This window comes from Cuculus canorus, chromosome Z, assembly GCF_017976375.1.
Source record: "Cuculus canorus isolate bCucCan1 chromosome Z, bCucCan1.pri, whole genome shotgun sequence".
NCBI classification, from domain to species: Eukaryota; Metazoa; Chordata; class Aves; order Cuculiformes; family Cuculidae; genus Cuculus; species Cuculus canorus.
Genome location: NC_071441.1, coordinates 10029586 through 10052156, shown reverse-complemented (window position 1 = coordinate 10052156; position 22571 = coordinate 10029586). Strand labels below are relative to the sequence as shown.

The following is a 22571-nucleotide window of genomic DNA, read 5'->3' as shown; positions in this document are numbered from 1 at the left end:
ACCAAGAATATTGGAAGTGGTGGGGTGGCATGGTAAGGTCCTCTGGACTCTCCAAAGGTGAGCTTTGAAAGCTCAGTAGAAGTCCTGGACGTGCCATCGAAGGCTGCCGCACTGGCAGAGACTGATCTTATCCATCTGCCTGACCCTTCTAGCACCAGTGTCAGACTGTGAATCCCCCACGACTGGTACCGGCATAGATATCTGTATGTCTGTTATTGCAAAACTCAAGATCTTGGGCTTGGTAGCCATTAAATAGCTTCATAGAAAAGATTTTACCTGAAGAAAGATTCAAAGGCTAAAAAGGAGAAGACTAGACATTATTTTCTGCAACTGTGGGAATGATAGTTAAAGAACTCTGTCTGGCCTGAAAGTAAAAAGAATAGGAGCAACATTTTCAGTATTTCCCTCATTTTAAATAACAGCCTATGTAGCTTTTCAGTTACTGAACATGCTCAAACACAGAGCAATATTTCCATAAAAGGTCACAGTTTTCTGAAAATAGGAGATTGTCGTATTTTTAATGCAAACTTCTTTGTATCTATCTTTACCTTTCTTTATCTACTTCTCTTTATCTATAATACATAGTTGAATTATGCAATTCAGCTATTAAAATCAAGTATTCTTCCAAATAAAAAAAATTAAATAAGTTTAAAGGAACAACTATATAACAACAAATGAAAAGCCATGCATGCGTTTTCTTTTCACATTTAATATGTGCTTTTTGTGGCCCTTGATGCAGTTTTCTTTCTTGATATATTTACAAATATGCTCTGTGCTGAGATCTTTAAAACTTCTGTATTTGCTCTGAGAATATTAGAGAGACAAGAACTGGGTAATATTATAATAGAGACATAATTTTAAAGGTTTTTGTGATAAACACTATAGTTCAGGTCTGTATAGGAGATAACGTGTTTCAGGGAAACAGAATGGTTCGGTATGGAGTATGTTACTAAATCAACCTGTAGAGGGCAATATGGTGGTTTGGTATAGAGAACTTTATATGGCTGTAATAGGGAAATAAGACTCATTAAGACTTCATTATAAGTACTTTAAAATTTGATACAAAATACCTACAGTTATTATATTTTGGTGCTCGAGATACTAAAATAAAAAATATTTTTCTGAGTTCTCATGGAATAGAAACTACTTTGCTCAGTGATTTAAAAAACATATATATGTATATTTCTGCCCTGTAATTCTAGAAATAAAAAAACATTTTAATAGCCAGAACAGACCAGTAATGTTTTTGATACATGAAGAAATACACTGATGCACAGTATTTTTCTTCAAAATACTGCATTGCATGTAAAGGGAGAGGGTTAATGTGCATTAAAAAAATTGCCTGTGACTATATGTCCATTCCCTACAAAACATTTCATAGTGCTAAATGCTTTCTGACAGAAAACATGGTTGAATCTCACTTTTGTGACTCCTTTGGCAAGGAGCCTGTTGAGAACTGTCTCCTGCAATCTCTATATTACCATCCTCAGAGCACCAATAATAAGACCTTTCAGGAAAGAGTTCCCTAAGAAGAAAGGGTTTAGCGCTTGGAAGGTAGAATAATTTTCTTTTGTACCATAAAAAAATTAAAGAAATGGGTGTATTTCAGGCCAAGTCTTCTATTTATTATTGCAGGGACCACTCAACTATGAAAATGGTATTCTTTAGGTAATATCTTGTGCATACTCAAAATATCATACAGTGTCTTATAGGGGCACAAATCCCAATGATGAGATGTGGCACAAACATAATTGTGTGATCATAAACACAGGCATAACTGAACTAAAATGCAGTCTTGCATTGGAGTTGGTTTGGGTCTTTTTAACCTAACCCTTTCTTTGTTTTAAATATTGACATTTTACCTGGAATAGTTCTAGCCACTTCTGCTAATGTTTTTCTAACATGTTTTGTCAAACCAATTTAATATGCAGCTGTTCTTTCTGTTAGAGAACGACTGGATGCAAATCATGTATTTAGTAGCAGAGTCTTACTGACTTGGAAACTTGAGTATCAGGGTTTTTTTAAAAGAAACTTCTAGTATACAGTGGGCTTTTACTGGATTTTTAACGCATTTGCCTTGTCATTTGCATACTTCCTTCAATATGGTGCGGACAGAATTAAGCAGTGAAAATGTGTTCTTCAGAAGAGCAAATAATATGTCTTTTAACAGGCTAAAAATTAAAGCTGTGTACTCATAGAGACCAGAGTGTAGTAGATTATAGTATCGGAACAAATGTGCTAATAAAAGTGAAGCCATCGTGGGTAGTGCGTGCTGCAGCTGATGACAGCAAATATGGAAATATACCTGGTTTGTCGTGTTGCAGTTTAGATAAGCTCAAAATCTTTGTTCATATCTCAGTTTGAGGCAAATATCATCCCATGTTTAAGATAACATCAGATAATTGTAAAGTAACATACTGCATACAGGATCACAGAATCATTTAGGTTGAAAAAGACCTTTAAGATCATTAAGTCTAATCTACTTCCCATGCCTAGAATGTTTGTAAAATGCCTAGTACCGTACAGTTTATTTAGAAAGACTGCTGAAAAAACCCAATACAAATAAGTCTGAACTATATAGGGCTAGCTGACTTTGGTACAGTGACTCTGTTGAGGATAAGAAGTACAAGAGAAATGGAAAGGGGAAATTATGGGGGCTGGGTTTTTTCTGCCTAGTTTTGTGACCGATTTAAAGGTAGTAATCAGTTCATAGATCTTTCAAAATCACTTCATTGTGTAAGTAGAAAGAAGACAGTTTTCTTTCTCTACAGTTCAAATGAGATTGTCAGTTCGTAGCTTTTACACTGCAACAAATGCCCCTGGCCATTCACAAAAAATGTTTTAATATTGTCTTGTTGAGTCCACATGCACGGTCCAGCTTGCCATTCTGCATCCTGTCCCCTGGAAACTCAGCATTGCTGAGTAATGATGGACTTGCATGTTCTTGCTCCCTATCCTGTCTCTATCCTGTCTCTCCTCCGTTCTTGCCTTGTTTTCTCAGCATGACTCTATTCCCTATCGTCTCCTCTGTTCCAGCTATCTTTTGGGCATATGCTGTCTGTCCTTAGTACAGTTTTATTTACTTTTTTTAAAAAGAGAAAGAAATGCAAAGCTAGTTTGGGAAATCTGTTTTTTATTGTTAGGTAGCTGTACATATTACAGCACTTCAGTGTGGGTAGTACATTTCATTAAGTTTTTATTATTAGGTTGCAAAGTGCCAGGGTGACAACAGTAATATCTATTGAATTTTTTTTTCATTCCTGCTATTTCTATATTTTTAAGCTTAAATATGATATTCCAGTACTTCCTTTTTCAGTGGATGCCTCCAGAAAACAAAAACTTGTTCTTTGTCTCCAAACATTGTAGTCTTCTAGAAGTAAAAAAAATTGTCCTGTGTCTCCAAAGACTGTAGTTTTCTAGAAGTGAAAAATGGTATTTTGAGATCTTACTTATGTAGTTTTACACTACTTGGGTATATTGTGCTATTATCCTATAAAATTTAACTCTTGATACTTCTCCATCCTAGACTATTTTAACTAAAAGTTTGGGTCTGAAATGGCACTGACTTGCCAGATGTCAGCCATGGTGGCTCTGATGCCTTTTATTTGCTAGGGTTCTCAACAGAAAATTTGCCAATATTCTGAAACTGTATTTGTATGAGGCCACATCTTCTGTACGCAGTTTTTGTAGGTAGATCAATATACTTAGTCTGGAAAGGAACTGTGATGTAGAATGACTACATCCAGGGTAGAAATTTGACCTTTGCCTATGTAGCACCAAGGTCTGATTTCACATTATTATGGTTATATATTTATCCAAATGCAAAATTGTTAGAACTGACTCTCACATATTTTCTACCAAAGAATGTTTCACTTTGTACCTGTCTCAGAATCACCTCCTTGTGACTCATGAGAAGTCTTATTTTGGCCTTTTTCAAACTGTCTGGTTACACCATTCCTTTTTTCTAATGGCTACTTCCTCAACTGAAAGAGCGCAAAGGGTTTGAGCACAATAATAGTCCTAAAGGACTCTTCATAGCAACGTCAACTGAAATTCATTACCAGAGTGGTTTCAAAATTCCACTCACATCAAGGTATTCATTCACCAGTAACATCTTCAAAATTTTACTTTGAGGCTTGCTTTATTATATAAAAAGGAACAACACTATGCAGACTGTGATTTCTGAAAAAGCTGAGTTTTTCAAAGGTGACGAAGTCTATCTGAATAGATAAAATGACTGTACATTCCCCACAATCTTTTTGAGCTATGTCCTGCTGCGATAACAGAGTGTATCTTTGAGTATCTTTCCCATCAAACATGAAAGATTGCACCATCCACATTCAAGCAAGACTCCCCTAACTTGGAAACACAGCAGTTCTCAAAATCTTCCAACAAGCAAAATGATGTTCAGCTGAATCAAACGTGTAAAGTTAACAGGATCATAAGACAAGTTTCAAAATACCATTACAATAATTTCTTACCTATTATGCTGACACTTCTCATTTCCACCATTTCCTGAAGGGGTAAAATCTTGAGTTGTCCGCAGTGGGATCTACGCTGGCTCTTACAGAAAGCAAAAAGGATTATGGCCTTTAAAATTCACCTAAATTCAGGTCCAGAAATAACTTGACTAACTCTGTCTCAGGGCTTGCAGTGCATTTTTCCTGAAATTTCTCTCTGACTCTTTATAAGACCTGCTTTGGTTATGTCTAAATTGGCATCGATGTGTCATGTAATGGTTGTTCACAGCTTTAACCTCAAGCCATGGAAAACATTCAGATGTTGGCAAGTATCTCATCTAGCATCAACACCACAGAGCAGAATTCATTTTCTTCATGTGTAAAGCTCTGATAACACAGGAATAGGTAGCTGTTATTAGTAGTCTCTAGCAAAGCTTTATGTTTAGCAAGTTTGAATGGACCTTAAAGTCCACACAATTTAAGGGAAAACCAGTCTGAAAAGGGAAAGGAAACCCAACCAAACACTTCCTGAAAGAAAAATAAACACATTCTTTTATTTCAGAATAATATCATAATAGCATATCTGTCACAGTGCCACATGCAGTAATGCAGAAGGTATGCCCCCTGTCTGTGAAATCAAGTTCTCTACTGCAATTGTGAATCAGCACAGTTTTCTCTTCAATGACTGAAGTTCATTTCCATCAGACATCAGAAAATGGAATGATGATAGCATGAAAAATAATTCCAATACTCACTTTCAGTTTGAGGCACTATGGCTAATGCAGCACAAAGCAAATTGTTACAGCTTACAGTGGAGATGTTGAAATGTGGTGCTTCTCTGTGGAAAGAAAGAATTTTGTTTCTTGCATACAGACTACGATTTCTGCACTATTTTCATAACTGTGAATATTTTCACTCTTTAGCAATCTGCTTTATTTGCTGCAACTCACTTAAAACTCCATACCAAAAAAAAGCGTTTTAGGAAAAATCTGTGTTGCGAACTTTGACATTCCAACTTTTGGAAAACTTTAAATTATGCTTACTTTATAAACTTGATTTTGACCCTGCATATATGGACTGATAGTCTACAGTTGTATAATTGCCACCTTTTATAAAGGACCTTAGCCTCACGTATGCAATGAACCAGATGGTACTGACTTTTTTTTTAATTTAGTTCCAAATTCTATATAATATTGTGAGTCCTGACCAGGAAAAAAACTTCAGTTCCTTTGTTCAGTTACCTGACGTGTTCAGCAGTATAATATCTGAGACCTTGGCAAATGGTCTGTATATTTATCATTACAGTAACCTGAATAGATAAAGTGGTAGCAGTACTTCTGTTGTCAGTTACTGGGAGATTAGTGACAGAAATATATATTAATTATTTTGGGTGCTGAATTTAAATATCAAGGTCATGATTTTTAATTTTTTTTTTTTCAGATAGCATCTTTTTGCTCAGATCTCATCAATAGCACTTAACAAATGAAAATGTTCAACATCTATACAAATGGGGAAATAATGATAGGACCCACCTGGCTAAAGACCAACACCTCTATTGTAGACATTACATTTGGGGAAGTCACACTAGGCCCTCTTATCAGTATTCTTAGGTAGTAACTTGTATAATTCTAGAAGTTTGAATGCTTAGCCTAGCAAATGACTACTTCTGTTCTGGCTCTTTCGGTTAACGAGTTCAAGTAGTTCACCAAGGGCTCAGATGAGCACCCCAGCCAACACAGCAAAAGCAGTGGGAGTGTACAACCAAGAACAAGAGGGATGCTGGCATGCAGCTTAGCTGTGTGCGTGCATACATACCCTCCCCTTTCACCTATCCACGCTCAACTCTGAGAGTTTGCTATAACTTCAAGACTGCTGTGAGATGCTCAGGAGCTTAAGAGAGATTATAGCTGTATCATAAAGAAAAGATATTTAAGGTTTGATTCCTGAAGAAACCCTTACATCTTCAGAGTGGTAGATCATATTAAGAAGCATTGTAAACAAGGTACAAGGCATTGTAAACAAGGAATGAAAATTCACCAGAGCAGAAGAAGCTTGTTAGGAGCATTAATCTACAACTGTAATTATGCTACATTGCCCTTTTTAGAGAAAAAATTCCTCCTTTTTTTCTAGACAGTTTCATAGAACTTGAGATTCCTTTGCCTTCAGGAAAGGATATCTTTTTTTTTTTTCCATCAGTTAGACTAAGCTGGACATATGTCCTCTCTCTCTCATGGGTGACTTGTGTGGATCATGAGAACCATGTAAACACTATTGTGGGGGATTTAATTTTTTTTTTTTTTTAAAGTAAGGTTTTATGACAGCCTATTTATTTCATGTTCCGAAGAGGTAATGAATACTAGTGGAACAATGCTATGCATTTTCAAATGTTATAGAATATGGAGATCAGCTTATACAGACGAGAGATATCTACTCTTTGCAGCGGTTCTATGGGAATCAGAAAATCTTGAGAACAGCAGTGTTAAAGAGGACAGCATAGTTGTTTGCTTTATTAATTGAGTTATTAATAAAACAACCAATAGAAGTTGAAAATTAACCAGAAATTATAACCTTCATAAACTGACAATTCCTAATGGAAAATACCTGTCTTGGAAATCATTTATCCATGAAAACTTGTAATAGGATACATAGTGTTTCACTTGTATGTTCTATATTTTAATTTAGCCCTGATGAATAGTGTGCAAATAGGTGATACATGTCTGGTTTTGACAAAATAAGAAATAAATCCATGGAAGGTGATATCACCTAAAAAGAACATTGGTATATACCTAAGAACTGGACTCAGAAATTAGTTGATTATTAACCTGTGCATGATATAATAATTTAATCCTAAACAGTCAAATTGGCAGTCAGTATGCTACAGAAGTATTGCATATTAACAGCACCTAACATTTCTAAAATGTCTTTATTTTGCCTATTCAATAAACAATGTTGGCATTGCTACATTGCTATTCTAAATATAGTTGTAGCAGCTGATGTTCAAGGAAGGTGTTCATTTGGAGAGATGAATAAACAGCGTTGTTCTGTTGTGTAACTACAGCAGTATGTCATTAATGTTTTTTAATAAGTAACACTGTATACAGCGACAATGACTATCTATGGCTGGAGACAGGACTTAATAAGAACTCTTGATTTTTTAATTGCTTCTATTTATCAGCTACTTTATGCCCTTTAATATTTCTGCCAGAACAACATGATTTTCTTTTGCGATGTGATTATTGAAATTTATAGAATCTTTCTGGTTTTGTAAAAAATCTCAGATGGATTATACTCACTTAAATATTTCATGTTGAGACATATATGATATGCATTTCACTTAAATTTCAACTTTATTTTTTATATTGTATGCTTTAAACAAATTGAATGCTTTAAACCACATCAGATTGCTTTTAAAATATCAAAATTAAGCATTTTTATTTTTTTCTGCCAAAACTCCATAAAATTCAATCCATTCTCTAAATGCTTTTGATACATGTGGATGCTATACTGCTTCATTGAAATCTGTGTGATAGGTAGTGATTTAGATATGGTCTGATTAGCTGTGCACACATTATTTCTGAATTATTATGTCAAAATAAGTTCCCTTTTTCTGGCTGCGTCCTTTAGAAAGGTAAGAATATGTGTTTAGTGTATAATTTTCCAAGAGTCATACTTCACTGAGGAAAAAAGAGCTTTCAGGTAAAAGGAAAGTTCCAGTGTATGTGACGGGTACCAGTGAGACAAAATTAGAATAGGTCCATACTTAAAATCTACCCTGAAAAGAAAAATAGTCCTGTCTGGTGGGCTCTTCAGACCTGTAGGAAGTGATTTGCAGTTGATGCAATACCTAATCCAGTGTGTTACCATGGAGCGTGAGATGGGAAGACATTTTTTGCCATAAATTTACCAGCATAGCCTCCAAAGAGGTAAAGATTGCTTTGAGGGAGCCTTGGAGCCTCCCAGCTTTCCCACTGCAGCGCTGCTGAAGGCTGCCCAGTGAACGCACTGGTTGGGGCACAGGCATCAGCAGTGCAGCAGACACACTGTGGCTCCTGAAGTGCTGCTGCGTGAGCTTTTAACTCCTTCCTTAGTGAAGAATCTTCAGTGCATCAGTTAAGTCAGTTTTCTGTCTAGAACAAATATTTCCATTTGTGTGTAATGTTATGTCCCCATTATGAGATGGGAAGAATGTATTCCACCTCTTTAAGAAGGAAGGATCTGTTCCATGTATTGAAATATTTGTTTACAGCTGTCTTCAATTGCAACAATTAAAACAAGCAAACACAAACAATAAAAAAACCCCAAAAGCTACCCACTCCAGAAACTTCAAAGGACAAAACACAAGCAAGGAAAGAACCCCTTAGTTTGAATTTACCTTGATTATTCTGAAATGATTGATAATTTTCTCTGCTTTTCTTACCATTTTTTTTCCTTTCTTTTTCTTTCTTAACTAGAGTAAAACAGCTAAAAGGTAGGGGCTTGAGGCTGTTTGCTTTTTATTTTTTTTTTGCTCATGATAGCTGTATTTACAAGTTGGACAATTGCTACCTGAAGCTTAGATCAGACTAATTATTCATTTAGGCTTTCTTTTGTACAAAGTTGAATTCATTTTTGAAGTATTTTTACCTACTGATATTTTATACCCTAAATAGAACAAATATAGCCTTATATTGTTATTGTCACATGTAATAGATTAATGCAGATTTTCAAGTCTTCTCACTTCAGTCATTTTCATCTTTTCAAGAACATGCATCCCTCTTTCCTTAAAGTGGCTGTTAATGCTGTATAAAGTTTACCTAATTTGAACTCAATCTCACAATAGGTGTGTGTGGAGAATTATACTAATTATACAGGCAAGAATGTTTCAGGACACAAACAAATTAAAAAGCCTACAAAGGGCTTGTCTGTTACACCAGCAGTTTGTATTAGATTCAAGGAAAGGGTACAGGATAGATGACTTTTTCATTACTTAACGAAGCCCTAAGAGGACTTTGACACCTGCCAGAAGTACAGGACAAATTGCTTATGTTTCCTGCAAGTTACCAAGATTGGGAGCACTTGGAGTGGTCGCATTGTGGTTGAAGCCCAGGGCACCAGTTCAGTGCAAAGTCAGACACTTTGGTTACTCCTGACCTGGGAATTGGTTAAATTCATTCCCAGATCAGTCTTTGCAAAGACAGAAGTACCTTTTTCTTCCTTTTATTTTTTTTTTCCTCTTCAGACATATAAAGCACATAGGACAAACAGTAAACAAACATATGTGCCCTGAGTTTAGCATCTGAAATTTTTTTGGCATATCATGCAAGAATCCTCCCTTCCAGTTCATTTTAGCAGTGCCAAGTGGAGGCAGACTGCTTCCTATTCTGTTGGGTATCCCTGTTATTTGTCTGCTTTTTCTGAGGCATCGCGGGCAAGTTCTTCCCACTCACTTCCCCCCCCCCCTTCCCTCCTCTCTCTCTCTGCAGCCTGGGAAAGATGTGTTGCCACCTAGATGGAGGCAGGCAGAGGATATTCCCGTTTTGGGAACACTCTCCCATCCATTGTTTTTACAAGGAGCCTTATCTTTCTTTTTGTCTTGTTTCCTGTTGAGATTCCACCTTTGCAGCCTCCTCTGATTTAATTCCAGCAATTTGAGAGGATTAATAGCCAAATACATTTAGATGCATATAATATTTATATATTTTATGCATAAAATCCCCCATTTTCTAGTTCTCCGTGATAGAGCTTTTTCCATGCTAAATGGAAATCTCCTTTGTATCCCTCAAATTCTATCCCTCTAGAGTGTAAAATCTATTTCATAACTTCATTGTGTGTGAAAGTCGCACTGAAGTACTGCTTTTTGACTTTTTGTAGTTGGGACCTCTAAGAGCATTCTGTTGAGGTTGAAAGAGTGGAGGCTGAGTAGATGCTCTTCTATAAATCAAGGCAATTTAATGGATAATTTTAAGTAGTTGAATGTATAGAAAACCTCACAGTGTCTTTTATAATATCAGAAATAGCTTAATATATTTCTGTTGATAGAAGACAGAATTAAGTTCTTATATGCGGTTATACATGTTATGTTACATTGTGTTAGTGGAGAATATGCTGCCATGCCATAAGAAACATACCACAGAATATTAAACTTCATAAAATAGATCAGAAATTATATTATCATCTTTTTTTCCTTTACATAGATTAAATCCTGAAATTATTTTTTTTGGCAAATCTAATCAATCTGAGTTCATACTGTGAATCTGAATAGCTTTTTAAGCTCTTGGTGGGTAGCTCTCCTCCTCCCGCAATGATCTTCTGGTATATGCCAAAGGATCTCTCCTGGCTCACCTGCTGCTTCAAAGTAAATTCAGCCTGTGGCTTTTTTAGATATTGGTTTTAGCTCATTAAGCTGTACTTACAGTCTGTCTCCACCAAAAAAAGATTAGAGAGAAGATTAGTGTCCAGGGGTGGGGGAAACTGTTCCTGAGAGGCTTTCCACTTTATCTGCTTAATCGGTAATTGGTTGGAGTATGACTGGGTGAAAATAAGCAGCCAACTTCCTGCATCCATGAGGGTGGCAGTCGCAGCTGAGACGAGGACCATTTGCTTTCCAGGCACAGGAGTGTTTGGCTCCTTTGGAGCAGTGTATTTCAATGGAGTTGATTATGTAGCATTTTTTCCCAGGAATGCATCTTTTTGGCTGTTAGTTTTGTGCTGCTTCTGTTGGGATAAAATGAGTTTACCGTCTAGCTGTGAGCACCTGACTCTGGAGAAAGTGGCTAGATTCCGGAGTGCTTACATTCATGGATCGCCTTATGCTATTAACAAGCCAATTGATATTAAACAGCAAAGGAGACGGTATGAGACTTTATAATTCTTCAGCAAAATGTTTGCATTGTGTACAGCTCGCTGCCTGTAAACCTTCTATGCTTGTGTGTCGAGAAAGGGGGAGAGGGGAGTGCTATAAAAAAAAAATCTCACTGCATTTTTATTCTATGTTGACTCCTGGAAGTGAAGTGTGGTGAAAAAAGGGAAAATTACAAAACCAGGTAGCATAAATAAATATAGTGACACAAAGATATGAGCAATATATTCAGCATATTTACCATTTGGACAGGACTTACAAATAATTAGAGAAGAAATACTACTTATTTTTTTAAATACATCTAAACTATGGTGATTGTCTCCAAATTTCAAGCAAAAAAAGTATGCTAGGAGATTGTTTAGTCACCAAGTACTCCATAATGCTATTTGTGAGATAGTATACATTACCTGGACTATTTTTTGTCTTTTTATTTGGAATATATTTGTTCTATATTTTGGCAAAATAGCTGGAACAGCCTTTTGCATATTGTCCAATGTGGCAGAACTACTTTCTTTTCAATTTTATCAAACTATGCCATAAAGAGAAACTTCCTTTATAAATGGAATTGAAAGAATTGAAACTTCTTATGTGTAATTAAAAAAAAAAAAAATCAATCTCCTTTGCTTTTGTCCTAGTGGAGAAAACAGATGTTTTATTATTTCCCAGAAGTAGTTTCAGGTTAAATCAGTATTTATAATCTGAAGTTACAGTCTGAAGTCCTTCATATATTGTATAGTGAATAATACTTCTTATCAAAATGACAAGGTTATTTGGAGATTTTAAATAGAGAAAGCCAAACTTCAGCATGGAGAATGAAAAATCTGATGTGAAAACTTAAATGCAAATGTTTCTCTAGTTTCAAAAAAAATTATGCCTTTCAACAATATTTTTGATAATGTAATTTAAAAATAATGTTCTGTTAAAGTAAGCAAACTAATAAGAAAATTGTGAGTCCTTTTTCAGGAAGACTTGTATTTTGAATTCCTTAGGGAATTACTTTATTGATTTAATGTAAGACGAACTCCATGTAATGTAAAAGAACTCCATAATTTTTCTGCAAGATCTACTTTCCTCTTGAATATGCTGTTAATGGTTCGTAGTTTGAAAAATCAGTGTAATGTGTAACTTTTTTCAAGATTATATTGCCTTGCCCTAAGATAGTATCAGGCTGTATTAAAAGCCTAAATTTTGTTTTCCGTCATCAATTTGGTACCAGGTAGACTGTAGTCTTTGGTGCATGCACTTCAATTTAACTTCATCAGAGCTGCTGAGTGTGTTGAGGAGAAAAAAAAATGAAATTCAAATGCTGTTGTACAACTGCATAACTTCGTTTTACCAGCAGTATTTCAATTGTGTCAGTAAGCCAGAGAAATTTCTTCCCTTTTTTCTGACTTAACCATGGTGAAAGTATTCCAGTCCTTTGAAGAATTCGGAGGCTGATGGTGCTTCTTGCTGAATGCTATTTGTAAGGCATCGCACTAATCTACTGTGTTTCAGAAAGAAGACTCTCTCTTGTTTAATAAGTATTCTGGTTAAGATTTTAATATCTGTTATAGTTGATATGACACTTCAGTCTCAGGCTTTTCATAAAAGAAGTTGACACGCTGTGTGACTGCCTTTTCTCCTTTTTTATGCAAATTTATCCCCAAATCAGTTAAAAAAACAATAATTAAAAATAGTATTAGAAACTGAAGCCCTTCCACGTGCCAAGCAATTTCATAGCTCTTGACCTGTTGTTTCACCTCCTTTAGAAAGGTCACACTGCAACAGTGCAAGATTGTTTTCCATACAGCTGGAAGTCCTTGCTGTTGTCTTTTTCAGGGAGAAGAAGAAGCGGTGTTGCACACTAATTTCACATACACATAAAATGTTCATGTGTCATATTTTTCAGTGCATTAGTTTAAGGCAGAACTTTCAAAAATTAGTAAGTGAAGAATTTATAAGCAGAATCTAATTATTGGTTTTGTGGTGCCAAGTGTTATTTAGTAACTTTCAAGAGAGTAGAACTCGTAATTATAATACTTTAAAGGATTAAGGTTAATAAGAGTATTATATAGTGGAAATGGCAGAAATTATTGGAACTTTGGAGCCAGAACCTTTAAAAGACTGTGTAATATTTAAGGTCACTGAGTCACTATGAAAACTTCTACCTCCTAATACAACAAGTTAGTCTTCCCGAGTGTGGATTTGCAAAGAGACTTTTCATGGCTAATAGAAGAAAACACAGATTTAACTGTTGAGGAGGAGAGTGGACGGAAGGAGTTTCAGGTGAATTGTTTGCTAATTTATTTTTGCTTTTGGAAGGTACATGAGATAAAACAGTTTTTCTCAAGGATCATGCTGTTAGTGTTACTTAACATGCAAGAAGTCTCTCAGCTGATCTGTGTTTTGTTATCAATGCAAAAAGATATCAAGACTTGGGGAAGTAATAACATCATTCATAACCATATAGAGGAGGTGCTGGGTAGATATGCCTGTGTTGTGGAGTGAGGGCTAAGAATTGTTTTGATAACTGCAGGTCTCTTTTTAGAGGGAAAAACCAATCATTTGTATGCATGCATGTAAACATTCTGCATACGTACACATACACATGCATACATTTTGAAATGCTATTGCGCTTGTTTTCATGGCTGCTACCAAAACAGAGACAAGTATATTTTTCCTTTAGTAGTAGTTCTAGCTGAATATTTCACAGTATTTCTTGAAAGTGATAACTCTTTACACAATTGCATAACACCAACTTCTTTGCAGATTTGCAAGCTATTCATTTCATTTTGTCCTTAGTAAGAAATGTGCCAGATTTGTTTTCCAAAGGAGATCTTTTTTTTTAGGATTTTTAAGGCTAATAGGAATAGGAAAAAAAACACACCACTAAGAAAAAGAAACATTGAAACATTTCAGGTTTTTAATACCAAATGCATTTAAATTAACCTGAAATGCAAACCTTTTAAATTTTGGATCACTTGAAATTTCCATTCTACATTAGGATTGCATTCGGGAATAGGATGACATTTCAGAATTGCAAAGCTACTGGTCAAAGCAAGAAGATTTGTTTGTTTTGTAGGCCTGTGTCAGAGTACAAATAGAGGGGTTTGTCAAATTGCTAAGCTAGTAATCATTTTATAATGGTATCCATGGAAATGTTTCAATTCCAGTGACACAGTGATAGGAGTTAGGACTTGGACTAATGTTCATGTATTAGTTGTATTTTCATGTCCATAAAAACAAAATTAAACAGTCAGTGAGCCACAATATGTGGTGAACTATGCCACAAAGCACAAGATGTTCCAAGAAGGAGTTTATTTGATTGGAAGCTAATTGGTGAGGAAAGAAGTTTTTGTTCTAATTGAGATAAAAAGCAAGCCCTGTTTCTTCCTCTATTGAAAAAAGATTATAGAGGCAAATCACATCCTGTGTGCAGGGGGAAACTATATATTTAATTTTTTAATACAGCATATAGTATGCACTGCTTGTGCAGCACATAGATGAGCACATAGAGGCTGGAAGTGACAACGTAATGAGCACTTGACTAGTCTGATATTTATATAAAACTTGCTTATTAAAACCAATAATTAATTTTTCTTCATTGTAACACAAGCTGCCCCATAACTTATTTCTGTTCTGTTCTCTGGCTGTTGTGAGCAACATCATTTCAGAAGCAGCTCCTGCATTGCCACTTTCTAGTATTCATGCTCTATTCTTTCTGAAATGCCATCTAAAAACTTCTTTATTTTGGTGTCATTTTAAGGTATGTTGTTTCCTGGTACAAAAACTGTATCATATGCCTTCAGCTTGTCCTGTTGTAGATCTCCATGGGTAGATTATTTTGGAGATGATAACTTTCAGTGCTTCTAGAATGCTTGTGATAAGTGTTGGTTTAGTAGGTGATGGTGCTTTCAAATCATTTTATATTGTACTGCAGGGGCACACTGAGAAGGATCTTCAGCTGTCTTAGGAAACTGTTCCTTATGGTAAAATTCACATTCCCTTTCCTACCTCTTCCTCCATCATCATGTATGCTGTTTAGCTGGTCTAGAAGCTTGCTTCTTACCTCTTGACCTTTTGGTGTAGAGAAGATGCCTAACCACATATGCACTGCACAATCCTCAGTGGCACTACCTTGCAATTGCTGTCCCTTTTGTCCTCTCACTAATATGGGATCTTCTTGTGGGCAAAGTGCCTGAAATAATTTGTTTATTGCCCATGCTCTTCTTTATGGTTTCTATGAAACACACATTCTTTCCTACTGTGAATGTCAAGTGATCTCAACTGTCCTGACCCACCACCCCTTAAACCCCTGCAGTATAAACTGCTGTGTAGAGGCTTTAAAAGTGTTTTGCACTTACATATTTTATTTGCTTCTTGCTTGTAAGCTGTACTGGTGTAGATTTTGAATAATATAATAATTAATTAAGGACATCTATTTTATAGTTAGTTTCCAGTAGTAGATTTTTTTTTTTTTAACATTAAGGTATCCATTTTATTCCTTCTGGCTTTTCTTCTTAGCGGCATGAAAAAATTGTTATTACATATCTGCTACTTAACCTGTATCATTGAAAATGTTCTTATATATTTCTTTTAAAATAGAAAAACATGGATGATTGCTGCTGCATAGAGCTCACTGAGACTCTAATTACTGGGGTTTTGTTTATTTCTTCTCTAGAAACACTGGTGCATCTGAACTGAGGCTTAAGATAACTTTGACTCAAATAACATTTACAGCATAGTCTGTTTTACTAACTGGCATGCTTTTTAGTGCATGACTTTCAGCTCTAATTCACTGAGACAATTTTTAAGGTGAGAATCTTAGGTTTATTTTTAACATTTTAACCCTGCTGGCCTGGAAAAACTCCATGAAAATATTATGCAAGTGCATCTAAACCAAAACAAACGAAAAAGTCCTTTAATAATTTTTCTTCAGTTAAATTGTAGGAAATTCAGTCCAGTTTTCATTATTGCATCTAATATTTTATTTTTCTCTTTCATTGCATTCACTTTGTAATTGAGAGAAATTCTTCCAAAGAAGGCTTAGCTGAAGGGCACTGGCAAAGCATTTGTGTCTTTCACAGCTGAAAAAAAAAAAAGAAATAGATCTCTTTTCATATATATTAATGTCTTTATGTACTTTTAATAATGCATATTTTGAATGTTATGTGCAAAGGTAGAACAATGTATTTTTGCATTTTTTTAAATTAAAAAGAACTGCACTAAATATTCACATAAAATGGAGTACAGATTTACTTAGAAAACTGAAAGTTACTTCAGATTTTTTTTAAGAGAATTTTCAGTATGATTCTGAAACATAATGTAGAGATGAGAATCTCAAAGTAAAACAATATAAGGAATTGTCACAGGTGTCAACACTACAAGGCAAGTATAGACACCAAAAGGATGACTCAAAGGATGAAAATATTGCCAGAGGTTTTATTATTGTTTTTTGGTTTAGTTTGTTGTCAAACAGGTTGAATTTTTTGTGACACTTCACAAACTTTTTTGTTACTTCAGTTTTGGTGAATTTCCCCATAAGTCAGGATTGCTGGATTATAGCATATTATTTTATGTGTGGGTTTTTTTTCTAATTAAAAAAGAAAGCAGAAGCTGCTTTTGGACAAAAATGAAAAAGCAGTCTGAACAGCATGCACAAAATTAGCCCAGCAAAGAAATTCTAGCTCTGTGTATTTTCAAGAATTATAATGGCTTGCACAGTAACAACGAAATGTAGAAAAAAAAGTTTGTTGTTTGTTTTAACCATAAGTACAGGAGAGAGTTGCTATTGAAGTGCATATAGCTTGTTGCAATTAAAATGTAGTTCATTAATCAGTTGTTAAATATTATGTAGACAATAGGAATGGCTGGGGATAAAAGTAAGACCAACTAAGGAATTTTTCTTTTCATGAGAATCAAAATCGTCAAACAGTTTAGGTTGGAAAGGACCTCTAAGATCACTGAGTCCAACCGTTAACCTAGCACTAAGCTACGTCCCTAAGCACCACCTCTACACATCATTTACAACTCTCCAGAGATGATGACTCAACCGCTTGCCTGGGCAGCATGTTCCATTGCTTGGCAACCCTTTTGGTGAAGAAATTTTTCAGACTATTCGGTCCAAACCTTCCCTGGCACAGTCTGAGGCCATTTCCTCTTGTTCTGTCACTTGGGACTTTGGAAGAGACTGACACCCACCTCATTACAACCACCTTTCAGCCACTGAACAACCCCTCAACTGCTCCTCATAGAAGTTGTTACCAGATCCTTCACCAGCTCCGTTGCCCTTCTTTGGACACACTTCAGCCTCAGTGCCTTTCTTGTACTGAGGGGCCCAAAACTGAACACAGTATTCAAGGTACAGTCTCACCAGTGCCACAATCCCTTCCCTACTCCTGCTGGCCACACTATTTCTGATACAAGCCAGGATACTGTTGGCCTTCTTGGACACCTGGGCACAGTTCTGGCTCATATTCTGCTGGCTGTTGACTAGGTCTTTTTCTGCCAGGCAGCTTTCGAGCCACTTTTCCGGAAGCCTGCAGCATTGCCTGGGTTTTTTGTGACCCAACTGCAGGACCTAACACTCAGATCTGTTGAACCCCATAGAATTGGCCTTGGTCCATCGATCAGCTTGTCCAGATCCCTCTGTAGAGCCTCTGTACTCTCAACACTCCCGTCTTGGTGTTTGCAGACTTGCTGAGGGTGCACTCGATACCATCATCCAGATCATTGATAAAGATATTAAACAAACTAGACCTAATACTGAGCTCTGGGGATCATGTAGTTAATCGTGCAAGTAGGGACTAATTTCAGACTTTCTTTTCACTGAGAGCAATGTGCTCAGCCTGACTGCTGATGCCTCCTAAACGAGCTGGCTTGGGCAACACTAAGTTTTGGGGAAGCACAGCAATGAATGATTATAGATTTCTGCATGAGGGGATTTGCCAGCAAACATAGTGAAACTTGGAAATCTGTCATTTCTGCCAGTGAGAATGTAAATTGCTTTTTCATTTGAAGCAATTCTATCATAAATGAAAAGCAACTCCTGCCCCTAATGTACATTCTTTACATGGCGATGACAATGCTTCTTAATATCTTTACGTGAAAATATCTAAGAAATTAGCTGAATAATTAATAAGTATATTCTATATTTTCATACAGTGGAATAGATCAAGAGAAATAGGACAAACAAGGCTCTAATCTTATAAAGTTGGGTTGAAGAAATTGTGGAGCACTCATCTTGATGTCTGAAGCACAGGGCTGAGTTACCACATTTCATCTTATCTTTAGGAACAACACTTCAGTCTTTTATAGTCTGAAGAAAAGATACTCTTGCTTCAGTTTCCACTAGTGAGATGTGAGAGCTCCGACAGATGTGCCGTCACGAAATAAAACTGCATAACACAAGCTCTCAGTGCTCTCAGTCAGCTTCTCTGTTCGTAATATTGAAACAGATGTTTGATCTAATTGTGAATCAATTCCTGGACCAGCTGTGGCTGATTTTGGCCCTGTGTCTTACATTACTTTCTAATTCACTGGGACAGAAATACCTTCTGCTATTTCTAACTTTTAGCTAATATAATACATTGTCTTTTGTCTATCAAAAATCAGAGCTAAAATATTTTACCTGGGGCTTGTGATAGCCTAAAAGTGTGCACTACAGTGTTCCTGTGACTTTGCAGAAGAATGGAAACCCTTTAAGCTTAGTCAAGTATTTGAGCCTTAGTTTTTATGTCGAGAAGGATAGTTAATGATTTATCACACAATCAATATATATGCAACTAGCAGACAATTAAGTGGAAAAGAAACCTGACAGCCAATGGGGATTAAGACAAATTATGCCCAGTCAATGTGTTACTGTTCTTCAGCAGGATAACTAGAGTAGTATTAGAGAAAATGCAGAGGATTTTGTGTAACTATAGAATCATAGAATGGTTTGAGTTGGAAGAAGTCTTGAAGATCATCTAGTTCCAAGCCTCTTGCTATGGGCAGGGACACCTCCCTTGGAATCAGGCTGCCCAAGGCCCCATCCAGCCTGGCCTTGAACACCTCCAGGGATGGGGCAGCCACAACTTCCCTGGGCAGCCTGTGCCAGTGCCTCACCACTCTCATAGTGAAGAATTTCCTCCTCATGTCTAGTCTAAAACTTCCCCTTTCCATTTTTTTTCCAATTTATAGCCATTCCCCCTTTTCCTATTAGTACATGCTGTTGTAAATTCCATCTCCAGCTTTCTTGTACAAAAGGAAAAGCTTTTTTTCTTGTATAGGAAAGCTTATAGTACTGTCCAATGAGAGTCCTGCAAGCAAACTAGCTAATGTGGTTTAGATTAAATTAATATAAAATTAGTACAGCTGTTTAAAAGTATTTTCAGAAAATAGCAAGTATTTAATATCAGGTAGGGTGAATTAAGTGAGCTTGTGTGTGTAACTTGATTCAAGTTATGGAATCAAAAGTACTTGAAAAATGCATGGATGACAATCTGAGGTGGGGTCCAAAGGCTTAGCAGGGTAGATGAGATCAAATCCAGATGAAATTAAGTGCAGATAAACACAAAGTGCTTAGAAAAGAGAAAGGAACTGTAAACATGAACAGGTTAGCAGCTGCACGGGCAGCTGTTAGAAGAGAACTGTTAGATTGTGGTGAATGGCAAACAGTGTGGTGGTGTTGCTCGTTCTTAAAGTGTACCAACAAAAGATGTTGGGGAATGACCTTAGTGTGTGGAATATCTAATAAAACAGCAGATTTAAATAGACACAGATAAATATGAGGTAAGGCATATGACAAAAAGAATTGAACTTCAGGGCTCTGAACTACTGAGTTCTATTCAGGAACAAAATATTGGTGTTTAAATACATATTTCTCTAAAAACATTATCTCAGTACTCTGTAGCAGCTATAGAAGAAAACTGTATTAGGAATTGTGAGGAAAGGAGTAAGTAACAGAAGGGTAACTTTATGGCATTATCTATACCTGTGTCATGGCCATGGTTTGAATGTTGACTCCTCTTGTTTTCTCTCTGTTTCAAAGAGGAGTATTTGAAAAAAGCTACAGCGAAAGGTAGCAACCATGATCAAAAGTATGAAAATCTGAGGAGTGGAACAAAGATAGGACATTTCAACCTAGAAAAAAAGACAACTGATGTTTATGAGAAAGACTGTGAAGAACATGGCTGGGTAATGACTGCTCAGCATCTCATTTAGAACAATGACAAAGCACTTACAGAAGGAGTTGCGAGCGGTTCTGTAACAGATAAAGGGAGGCACCTCTGCATGAAATGTATGCCTCGTACAGAAATCCTCATCAAAGGGTGTTGAGAACATAGGCAGTTTCCATGGGTCAAAAAAATTAATGGGACACATTCACAGAATAGATCCCTGAACATTAGCTCAGGAAATCTTCGTTCATTTAAACATTAATTCAAACTATATGGAATATATTTATACTTATATATATACACACACACATATAAATGTATATATGTATCTATATTTGCAATAAACTATTAGTACAAATTAATTTAAAACCGCAATGGTCATAAATCTAATACTCTGACAATTTATATTCAGTCAGTTCTACTTCTGTAGTATAAAAAAGTATTTTAGAATATTAAGATTTAGTTAGTAAATAGTAACACTAGAAGTTTAACTGTTTATTTACAATCTGCAGAAAAAATACTAAACAATAATGCAAGAGGCAACAATGAAATTACACCTATTTGCTAATGTACTTGTGGCTAGGTCTTCTAACAGCAGTATGGTAAATAGCCAGCTTGGAATTAGCGCATTCCATTAATACCATATGCACCCCTGCTCCTCTTTTTTGGCTGATAATGACCTCCCTACCTGTTGGGCTTGTGGGTAATGTGTTCAAGAGCGAAGAGGATGAACAGCCTATTGCAGACATTGCTGACTGAGCTCTGCTTACTGTGATAATCCAAATCAGCTATAGGAATTCATAAATCGAAATTGAAATATGGGATCAATGGGCAACATTTGGCATATTAAATGACAGCAGTTATTCAGTATGAAGCTGTGTTTACTATCTGATGGCATAGCTGTTGTGCAAGCCGTGTAGTTTCTGGATATGCTCTGGAAAGACTGTTTCGAAACAGAAAGCAAAATATGAAGAAACAAAATACATTCTGTTGCTTCGTGCATTTGGCGAAGTCAGTGGCTATCTTTTTCCACTGGCTCTTGCTTTTCTTTTTTTGTTAGTGTTACAAATCTGCCCACTTGAGTCACATAGCTGAACATTATTTTACAATAAAAAATGCCTTATGCTCTTATTAACATATGCCTCTTCCCAGTACAAACGGAAAACATTTTTTTTAATTAATTAATGCTAACATATTTTTGAAGGTCATCTGAATCTCCTTTCCAACACATGTCAATTAATTTTACCTCAGTCTTGTCTAAAAGAGAAGTAATATATTTTTTTCAGCTACTAATATTGTTGTTTGGTTATGAGTTCTTTTATGTAGTGCAGAGGTATTAAGTTACTTAAATTGAGCTGCAAAATTTTGAAAGACATGCCAAAGGAAGTTCATTTATACATCGTACTATTAATTAAATAATATTGCATTGATTCAGAGGTTTACCCAGCAATGTATATATACATATATATATATATATATAAAATACATTTCAATTTTCTGACTAGAGATGTGGCCAAAGTTAATGCAAGCTTTCACAAACAAGTTAAGAACTGAGAAGTCGATTTGAGTTTGTCACTTTATCTCCTACTATAGAAAAGTCCAGCTAAGACTTTTGTATGTAATACAACACTAAGTTGTACAGCTGCAGCTTCCTTAACATGGAAAAGGTCTTTGTATGATGTGCTCCTACATTTCTTTCTGCTTTCACTAAACGTAGTCTGTTTTCTAACTCACCTGGCAAATATCCATCAAAACATGTTCTCAAATCACACATTTAAAATGTTAATGAAATCACTTGTAAGAAGTAAAAATTCTGCAAAGCTCCCCACTGAGATCTTTAATCAACAAAGGTCCTGATAAATTATAAGACGTATGGCTTATGTAAACATGTAGCACAATTCTATGTTTTCCTTAATCTCTCATTACTTTTTAATAAAAGCAAAATGAAATGGTGATTAGAAAAGCTTATTGGATGTCAAATAACAAACATCTTCCAAAAAGTAAATAATAAGAACCAGCCACAAAACAACAGATGTTGGCAAACAGATAAGCCCAGGAACTGCATTGTTACTGCTTTTTTTTTTTTCATGCAGTATTGGAAGTGTACATTTAAAAAGCTTTATGACTGACAGA

General features: G+C 35.8%; 1 protein-coding gene across 7 annotated transcripts in view; it reads left to right on the top strand.

Annotated features, from left to right (window-relative positions):
- PDE4D (phosphodiesterase 4D) overlaps positions 1 to 22571 on the top strand; it is a 586247-nt gene that overhangs the window by 364745 nt on the left and 198931 nt on the right. Inside the window, exon 1 of one of the 7 annotated variants that reach the window (XM_009559569.2) lies at positions 11152 to 11291. The exons of the other annotated variants lie outside the window; for them this stretch is intronic. Within the exon in view, the coding sequence (XP_009557864.1) occupies positions 11167 to 11291 (125 nt within the window). The 5' untranslated portion in view covers positions 11152 to 11166. Of the gene's footprint in view, positions 1 to 11151; positions 11292 to 22571 lie in introns of those variants that run through there. 7 annotated transcript variants of the gene reach the window in all.